The sequence below is a fragment of the Chiloscyllium plagiosum genome, chromosome 32 (assembly GCF_004010195.1).
Source record: "Chiloscyllium plagiosum isolate BGI_BamShark_2017 chromosome 32, ASM401019v2, whole genome shotgun sequence".
NCBI classification, from domain to species: domain Eukaryota; kingdom Metazoa; phylum Chordata; class Chondrichthyes; order Orectolobiformes; family Hemiscylliidae; genus Chiloscyllium; species Chiloscyllium plagiosum.
Window position 1 is genome coordinate 3,137,910 of NC_057741.1, and position 10,418 is coordinate 3,148,327.

Consider the following 10,418-nt stretch of genomic DNA (forward strand, 5'->3'; position numbering starts at 1 on the left):
GGGGGTACCTACAGGGGAAAGCCACAGCGGCCAGGTTTCTAGCACTGAGTCTGGCTGCATGGCTCAGAAGGAAAGGGGGAGAATAGGAGAGCAATGGCAATAGGAGACTCAATGGTTAGAGGAACAGACAAGAGATTTTGTGGTCGCAAACAAGAGTCCCGGATGGTATGTTGCCTCCCAGGTGCTAGGGTCAAGAATGTCTCAGATGGAGTCTGCAGGATTCTTAAGGGGGAGGCTGAACAGCCAGAAGTTGTGGTACACATTGGTCCAATGACTAGCTAGGAAAAGGGATGAGGACCTGAAAAATGAATATAGGGAGTGAGAATGGAAGCTAAAAGGCAGGGCGAGCAGAGTCGTCATCTCAGGATTGCTACCGGTGCCATGGGCTAGTGAGGCTAGGAACAAAGAGCGAGTGCAGCTGAACACATGGCTGCAGAGCTGGTGCAGGAGGGAAGGGCTTCAGATATGTGGATCATTGGGATACCTTCTGGGGAAGATGGGACCTCTACAAGGAGGACGGCTGGTATCTGAACTGTCGGGGCACCAATACTCAGGGTGGGAGGTTTGCCAGAGCTCTTCGTAAGGGTTTAAACTAGATTGGCAGGGGGATGCGAACAGGAGCTATGGACCAGAGGATGGGGAAGCTGGTGAACGGGCAGATACAGTGTGCAAAGAGTCTGTGAGAAAGTCAGTGTGATGGTTAAAGTATGTCTATTTTAATGCAAGAAGTGTCAGGTATAAGGTTGAAGAACTTGGAGCATGGATCAGAACTTGGAGCTATGATGTTGTGGCCATTATGGAGACTTGAATGACAGGAATGGTTGGATGTTCCAGGGTTTAGATGTTTCAAAAGGAATAGGGAGGGAGATAAAAGAGGTGGTGAACTGGCATTGCTAATCAGGGATAGTATCACTGCTGCAGAAAAAGAGTTTGTCTACAGAGTCAGTCTGGGTGGAAGTCAGAAACAGGAAAGGAGCAGTCACTTTATTGGGAGCTTTCTATAGACCCCCCAATAGCAACAGAGAAATGGAGGGGCTGATTGGGAGGCAGATTTTGGAAAGGTGCAGAAGTAACAGGGTTGTTGTCATGTGTGACTTCAACTTCCCTTATACTGATTGGAACGTCCTTAGTGCAAATAGTTTGGATGGAGCAGATTTTGTCAGGTGTGTCCAAGAAGGATTTCTGCCTCAATATATAGATAGGCTGACTAGAGGGGAGGCCATATTGGATTTGTGCTTGGCAATGAACCAGGTCAGGTGTCAGATCTCTCAGTGGGAGAGCATTTTGTTGATAGTGATCACAACTACCCAACCTTTACGATCATCATGGAGGGGGAAAAGGAGCAGAGTGAATGGGGGAAAGTATTTAATTGGGGGAGGGGGAATTATGATGCCATTAGGCAGGAATCGTGCAGCATAAATTGGGAACAGATATTCTCAGGGAAATGCACAATAGAAATATGGAGGTTGCTGCAAGCGCTGGATAGGGGAGGTCCTTAATGAATACTTTGCCTCAGTATTCACTCGTGAAAGGGACCCTGTTGTTTGTGAGGACAGCATGAAACAGGCTGATACCCTCGAACAGGTTCATGTTGAGAAGGGAGATGTGCTGGAAATTAGGAAAAACATGAGAATAAGATAAGTCACTGGGCCAGATGAGATCCACCCAAGGTTGCTACAGGAAGCGAAGGAAGAGATTGCTACGCCTTTGGTGATGATCTTTGCATCCTCACTGTCCACTGGAGTAGTGACAGTAGTGACTGGAGTGTGGCCAGAAAGGGAAAAGGGATAACCCTGGGAATTACAGACCAGTCAGTCTTACGTCGGTAGTAGGCAAATTAATGGAGAGGATTCTGACAGACAGGATTTATGATTATGTGGAAAACCATAGCTGGATTAGAGATAGTCAGCATGGCTTTGTGAGGGGCAGGTCATGCCTCACAAACCTTACTGAATTTTTTGAGAATGTGACAAAACACATTGATGAAGGTAGAGCAGTGATGTGATGCATACAGATTTTAGCACGGCGTTTGATAAGGTTCCCTATGGTAGGCTCATTAAGAAAGTAAGGCGTCATGGGATACAGTGAAATTTGGCTGTCTGGATACAGAATTGGCTGGCCCATGGAAGACAAAGGGTGGCAGATGGAAAGTATTCAGCCTGGAGCTCGGTGACCGATTGTGTTCTGCAGGATCTGTTCTGGGAACTCTGCTCTTTGTGATTTTTATAAATGACTTGGATGAGGAGGTGGAAGGGTAGATTAGTAAGTTTGCCGATGACACAAAGGTTGGTGGAATTGTGGATCGTTGTCGGTTGCAATGCGACATTGACAGAATGCAGAACTGAGCTGATAAATGGCAGATGGAGTTCAACCTAGAAAAGTGTGAAATCATTCACTTTGGAAGGTTGAATTTGAATACAGATTATAGGGTTAAAGGCAGGACTCTTGACAGTTTGGAAGAACAGAAGGATCTCGTGGTCCACGTCCATAGATCCATCAAAGTTGCCAACCAAGTTGACAGAGTTGTTAAAAAGGTTTATGTTGTGTTGGCTTTCATTAGCAGGGGATTGAGTTTAAGAGCTGCAAGGTTATACTGCAGCTCTATAGAGTCCTGGTTAGACCACACTTGGAATATTGTGTTCAGTTCTGGTCTCCTCATTATAAAAAGTATGTGGAAGCTTTAGAGAGGGTGCAGAGGAGATTTAGCAAGATACTGCCTGGACTGGAGGGTGTGTCTTATGAAGAGAGGTTGAAGGAGCTGGGGCTTTTCTCATTGGAGTGAAGAAGGATGAGAGGTGACTGGATAGAGGTGTACAAGATGATGAGGGGCATAGATAGCACAGATAGCCAGAGACTTTTTCCTCGGGCAGAAATGGCTATCATGAGGGGGCATAATTTTAAGGTAATTGGAGGAAGGTTTATGGAGATGTCAGAGGTCGGTTCTTTACACAGAGAATGGTGGGTGTGTGGAATGCACTGCCAGCGGTGGTAGTAGAGTCTGATACATTAGGGACATTTAAGCGACTCGTGGATAGGCAGATGGATGATAGTAAAGTGAAGGATATGTAGGTTAGTTTGACCTTAGAGTAGGATAAAAGGTCAACACAACATAAAGGGCCGAAGGACCTGTAGTGTGCTGTATGTTCTATGTTCTTCAAAGAGACAGTTCAACACCCTTGGCTCAAAACCTCTCACGACAACTCCTCAAGCCATACTATAGGAATAATATCCTTTTATGAAACCCAACATTCAGATGAACCTGTACCTGAATGTCATCATACAACTATGAAGTCACAACTACTCTGCATTGTCACACCCTGGACACAGACTGGAGATAACTCTATTATCTGTAATTGTTTAGTTGTAAGTATACCCATGATTTATCTTCAAGAAACAAAATCCAAATTACACATTTATGTGACACTTATAATTTAGAGTAAAAATTTGCAGTGTGATGTAACTGAAATTATACAAAGTTTACAATCCCTATCTCTGTGTAAGTAACTTTGCTATTATCCAATGTTCATGCATTTTCTCTTGTAGCATACAAGAGTTATATTATGGGGAAATAAAAGGTTTTGAGTATTAATGCTTCAAGAAAGGTATTCATTTAACATGTAGATCAGCCTGCACTGAGATGTCTGGTGCCTGACTAGCAGCCATGGTCACTCTGCATTGCAGCCTTCTGGACACAGACAATGACTACAGATTACTCTGTGATGACTGAGTTAGTTCAGCTTTAAATAAACCCACCAGAAATCTTGAAGCAAACAATCTATCTACAAAATTAGTAACGCAGAGATTTTGTAATCCAGAGGCCTGAACTAATGACTAAGAAGGCTGGACTGGTAACCTAGAGCCCAGACCAGTAACCCAGATGCCTGGCCAAGAAATCCAGTGGCCTGAGCTAGTAACCCGGAGGCCTGTACCAGGAATCATGGGATGGGGAGCAGTAGCGCAGATGCCTTGCTGTAGAAACAAGAGGTTTCCGTTACCAATCAGAAGGCTAGGCTAGAAAACTAGTTAGCTAGATTTTGAACTAAGTTTAAGAACAAACGTGCAAAGGAACAGGAACCTGTTTTGCTTACCTGAACAGATGACTCCAGCATCCTCCTTGTGTGTGCAATTATATCCCACCTTTGGGTTGGCAGAGCATTGATCGAGGGCAGGCTCTGTCCCAGTACAATTCACATTATCTAACAAGATGACCCCACTCCCCTCTCCATAGTAAGCACTTCTTGTTATGGATAAAGACTTCCCACAGTTCAACACTCTGCAGACCACGCTTGCTGCATTTAAATTCCAGCCATTGTCACAGATGGTTCCCCAGATGGAGTTACGATAGACTTCAACTCTCCCAGAACACATGTTGGAACCATTCACCAGCCGGACAGATATCGGACCTGGAACAGAGATGGGAATACATTTACACTTGCCTGCGACTACTTGTGTTTCCACTGGAATCATTAGCTTGACCATAGCCCTTCTGCTAATGTAGACTCCTCTAAAAATGGCGGACACAAGGAATATTTAAGAACTTAGAAAGAAGAGCCTCCAGCCTATTCTTCGCCCAATCAATTAGATCATGTTGATCCGTTTCTTTATTCAGTTAACCTGCCTTGGTACCCTTATTCAACAAGTATCTATCAACCATATTTTAGAAACATTCAAGTTCCCTGCATCGACAACTTTGTAAGTTCCTGATTTCCATTTAATAATTGTGTAAACAAGTGTCTGAGGAGCCATATAGCCTCCTTCTGCTCCTAATCTGTACTGTTTATATGTCCACTGTCAACTGCACTCCCTCTAACTTCAGCACAGGTATCACAGAAATCTGGGCAAGTAACCCTGGAACCTGAAACGTAAGAAAGAAGAAAACCAGTTGACTATATAGCCCCTAAAGTCTCCTCTGTCATTCAATAGCAGGAATGAGCTGCCAGAGGAAGTTGTGGAGGCTGATACAATTACAACAATTAAGAGGCATCTGGATGGGTAAATGAATAGGAAGGGCTTAGAGGGATATGGGCGAAGTCCTGGCAAATGGAACAAGATTAATTTAGGATATCTGGTCGGCATGGACGAGTTGGACTGAAAGGTCTGTTTCTGCGCTGTACAACTCTATGACTTTATGACTAATAGGATCATGGTCAACCTGACATAAAATTAGAAATTGCTGGAAAATACCAGCAAGCCAGGCAGCATTTTTGGATAGGAACAGAATGAAGAGTTTATATTAATGACACCATCAAAAACTGAGAAAAATGAGAAATCCATTTGTAATTTACATAAATATAGCTTAAAGTAGGTAAAGGATTGGGTTACTGCTTAAATGCACTGTGTCTTAAGTTCATTTTCAATGGGAATTGCTTAAGGTTTCACTGTCATTGAGGTGAGGCTAAAGAAATCATTCTCTGAGAAGGTTGGTTAACTTTGAACAAATAAAACATAGCTGGAAGAGGTAACAAGTAGTACAAAAGTTGGACTGTGCTTTTCATTTGACCTTGCTTAATAAAGATGCTTGTTGAGATAGCATTATGTTTGTCTGTAGCATGTAACAGCCCAGTAGACCAGCCTGATAAGAAAGGAGCAAGAAAGTAACTGGCTGATAGAGGAATGAATGGGATGACAGCGGTCGTCTGGGAAAGGGACAGTTTAAGGCAGGATCAGGAAAAGATGAAATTAAGGTTACATTCCCAATCATTCATTCCAAAGTGAGAGTCAATCTGTCTTCCTTGACTGGTTATTTGCACTTCATATTTCAATATAAAGTCGAATCTGCTCCTCAGATGCTGCCTGTCCTACTGTGGTTTTCCAGCACCACCCTTTTTGACTCTTTCCACTTGCTAACTAATTTCCTTTACTGGAGCAATTCAGCACTTTTAATCAACCTGCTTAAAGTTATTATTACACATCCCTGTGGGATTTGAACCCAGAGCTCCTGGCATAAAAGCAGCAACAATATCATTGAGACACAAGACCCCAAGCCCTGAACACCTGCATTTTTAAAACAAAATCCTGAAGTACTCTTACAAACAAATGAATGTTTCTTTTCTTCATTATCAACTCACCTGTGGTGAAAAGCAGTACTTTTTGTTTACATAATAAGGAAAACCAGCACTCAAATCTATATTCTTGTAGTGACTGGAATGAGGGCAGCCAGCTGGACATCATAGAATAGGAGTTCTCTGATTGGCGCTGTTAATCTGGTCCAATCAGGGAGTCCTGGCCAACATAAAAGGATGAATGTCAGGGATATGCTGCCCACTGAATGCCTGACTTAGTGAGAGGCATTCAAAGACTATTGTCAAAGGCTTTGCATTTGTACATAAAGGGTGATTGGTGATGGGATATGGTGTCTGGAGAGTTATTTCAATTCCTAATGGCATTAGCTGCTGTATTACCCCTGGAGCACTCTTAAAGTCCAACCTCACTTACAACATTGTTACATATTTGGTGATATTTCTTGTGAAAGCCCAAGAATAATGGAGTGTAGATTGACACCATGGACAGGGTATTTAACCCAAAGTTTTGGCAAAGAACCAGATACCCAATAGTATTTTGAATTAAAATAAATCTTTATAGGATCAAAAGGCCCTTACACCAGGGCAGCACGGTGGCCCAGTGGTTAGCATTGCTGTCTCACAGCGCCAAGGATCTGGTTTCAATTCCAGCCTTAGGTGACTGTCTGTGTGGAGTTTGCACATTCTCCCCGTGTCTGCGTGGATTTCCTCCGGGTGCTCCGGTTTCCTCCCACAGTCCGAGGATATGCAGCTCAAGTGGATTGGCCATGCTAAATTGCCCATAGTGTTCAGACCTGTGTAGGTTAGAGTGATAGGGTAGGGAAATGGGTTTGGGTGGGATACATTTCGGAGGATCGGTGTGGAGTTGTTGGGATTAAGAGCCTGTTTCCACACTCTTGGAATTCTAAGTTCGAAGTAAACGGTTCATCCATGAAAAGGAGTATGAAGTAAGAGACTGAGGGAGGTTTTTATTTCAGTTCACGGAGAACAATGACACTGACGGAAGACTTCAGTCAAGCATTCTCAGAGAGTTTCAGATGTTGAGAAGACTTGATCCCAAGAACCGAAAAGCAAAGAGCCAAAGAACAGCTCGGCTTGCTAGCTGCCCTGCCTGATCCAGATCATAGTCGATCCTTGTCACTAATATATGTTTTTGTTGTGCAATTGGTAATGTTATGTCCCAGCTTAAACTCTTGTTAGAAGTCAACATCCTGCAATATCGGCTGTCCTCAAATCCTAACTGGTTGATCAATTGGACTGATAAACTGAGAAAATTACTTCAAAGAAAAGATGCAGACTTTAGGCATGTGAAATAGGAGAAGGGAGTAGAGAGAAACAAAAGGGAAGGTATGTGGTCCAGTAGAAGGCAGGAGAGATTAAATGATAGTGTAAAAACCAAAGGGAGTAGTAATGGGCACAGTAATGTAAAAGGTGTCCAGAGGATGTGTGAATGGTAGGATCCTAAATAGCTGCCATTCCCACAAAATAAAGGAAATAGAGAGAAATTGAGGGAAAAAGACAAACCAGCAAAGAAATATGAAATTACAGAGGGTGCTGAGGTTAACTCAATGTTGGGTACAAAGGCTGCAAAATGCAGTGTCAAAAGAGTGGCTTCTGCTTCTTGAGCTTGAATTGAGCCTCATTGAAGCACTGAAGCAGAGCAAGGAAAGAAAAGGCAGAGTGGAGGAAAGTTAGACAATAAAAATCAAAACCAACAGGGAAATAACTCCAGAGAAGCCAGTAATCTGTCACCAAGGTGCATGGTACTTGACATTGGTCTGGCTTCCTCAGAACCAGCTCTGAGACTCCTGTTTATATCTGTTAGCCAAGACTCCCTGATTGGTCTTTTAAACCTGGGCCAATCAGTGAGCTCACATTCTGTGAAGCCCACCTAGCTAACCAGCTTGTAAAGTGAACAAAAGTTAATTAGCAATTCAGAATTCCAGCTAACATTCTGGAGAAAACCATTTGACTCCTACTACGGCAGATTGTTAAATCGGAATTCATTAAAATAAGCCAGACAAAGAATAACCATGTCAGTTGCCATTAAAAACCACATGGTTCACAAATATCCTTAAAGGAAAGAGAGCTCCCATTCTTGCCGAGTCTGATCCACATATGAACTACACAGCAATGTAGTTCACTTTTAACTACCCTCTGGGCAATTAGGAAAGTCCAGTAAAGGCCAGCCTAGCCAGAATGCTCACATCCCATGTATGAATAAAAGAATCTGAAGTTGGTATCCATTCATGGAGGAGAACACAGTATATTAAACTGGAAAATAAAGTAAATTGGCGTTTCACGTGAAAGGAATATTTGGGGCCTTGAATGGTGAAAAGGAAGAAGGTAGAAGTGCTTGCAAATATGCTGAAGGAAAATGAGGCGATGCTAGGGATGACTTAGAAATACGGACACAGGTATCATATAGGGAACAATATCTTTGGATTATCGAAAGGGGTGAAAAGGAAAAGACATAGATGGCAGTGGAGATGATGGAAATCTTACAGAATAATTACTATCTTGAAGATAATGATCACATGAATATTAAATTAGCTGAGTACCAGGAAACTAAAACTAGCGGTGAACCTGTCTTTTGCAGATTGAAGGAAAACATAGATTTCTGCAGGAATTGATATTAGAATCACTGCTTTTCATGATCTACTTAAATTTTGAGGATTTCGGGGCTCAATTTCAAAATCTGCAGATCACTGAAGTATTGTGAACGGTGAGGTGGAGAAATGCCAAGAGGATATGCCCAGGCTACTGGAGTAGGTAGGTAAAAACAATGACTGCAGATGCTGGAAACCAGATTCTGGACTGGAGTAGGTAGGCATATGGCACATGAAATTTAATGCAGAGAAGAATGAAGTGATGCAGTTTGGTAGAAAGAATAAGGAAAGACAGTGTAAAATAAATAATACAATTCTAAAAAGAGTGCAGGAGGAGAGGTTGCTCAACAATACAAATTGTTGAAGGTGCCAACATAGTTTGAGAAAGTGGTTGATAAAAATATATAAAACTTGGGATTTAATGACAAGAGTACAAGAGTAAATACTTTATGGTGAACATCTATAAAACATATGGGCGGCACGGTGGCACAGTGGTTAGCACTGCTGCCTCGCAGCGCCAGAGATCCGGGTTCAATTCCCGCCTCAGGCGACTGACTGTGTGGAGTTTGCACGTTCTCCCCGTGTCTGCGTGGGTTTCCTCCGGGTGCTCCGGTTTCCTCCCACAGTCCAAAGATGTGCAGGTCAGGTGAATTGGCCATGCTAAATTGTCCGTAGTGTTAGGTAAGGGGCAAATGTAGGGGTATGGGTGGGTTACGCTTCAGCGGGTCGGTGTGGACTTGTTGGGCCGAAGGGCCTGTTTCCACACTGTAAAGTAATCTAATCTAATCTAATCTAAAAAACATGAGTTCAGCCTCAGCGGGATTAATGTGTTCACATTTTGGGCATAACACTTTGGAAAGAATATGAAGGCATTAAGAAAGAGTACAAGAAAGATTGACGACAATTACTCGAGGGATAGTGGACTTCAGCTATACTGAAAGGCTGGAGAAGCTGGAACCAACCACTTTACAGAAGAGAACATTGAGTGGAGATGTGATGGTGGTGTTCAAAATTCTGAAGGGTCTGGAACCAGTAGATATGGAGAAACTGTTCCCATTGGCAAAAGAGAAATGAAAAGACACCAACTTAAGCAAAATGGCAAAAGAGCCAAAAGTGACATGAAGGAAAGCCTTTCTATGTAGTGTGTCACTAGAATGCACTTCCAGAGAGATTGTGGGTGATGATTCACTTCTGGCTATTGAAAGAAAATTAGATAAGTCTCTAAAGACAAAATCTAGAATTATAGGGTGAAAGGAAGGGAGTGGGGCTAACTGTGTTGACATAGTTGACACAGAGTGACTGGCTGAATGGCCACCTTCTGTACTGCAACCTTTCTATAAAATCCTAGGATGCAGGCCACCATGTCGAAGGGATTTGTCAGCCTTTAGTTCCATTTGTTGGACTGGTTCCATTTTCTTCTAGTGATGATGATTGTTGTATTCCTTCCTTTATTTTGCCATGATCTTAGATATTTTCTAATCAACTTGTTCACAGATGTTACTACACATCTCTAGGTCAGGTGGGATTTGACCTCAGGCCTTTTGATTTAAAGGTAGAGACGCTAACACCATCCCATTTGAGACCCTGCCCCTAGTTTTACACCAATATTGGAATGCTATTAACACCTTCCACAGATATTCAGTCAGATACAAAATATTTGTTCAAAGTCCCTGATAGTTACTTCTTTCCCATTATTAATTTGCCAGTCTTATCCCTAAAAGCATATTGATATTCTTTAGCTGCTGCTTCAGTTTAGATTAGATTACTTACAGTGTGGAAACAGGCCCTT

The 10,418-nt window shown here is 42.6% G+C and overlaps 1 protein-coding gene across 1 annotated transcript in view; it reads right to left on the reverse strand.

Annotated features, from left to right (window-relative positions):
* LOC122539245 (deleted in malignant brain tumors 1 protein-like) overlaps positions 1-10,418 on the reverse strand; it is a 52,063-nt gene that overhangs the window by 15,171 nt on the left and 26,474 nt on the right. Inside the window, exon 7 of the mRNA XM_043673946.1 lies at positions 4,089-4,403. Coding sequence (XP_043529881.1) covers positions 4,089-4,403 — 315 coding nt within the window. The remainder of the gene's footprint in view (positions 1-4,088; positions 4,404-10,418) is intronic.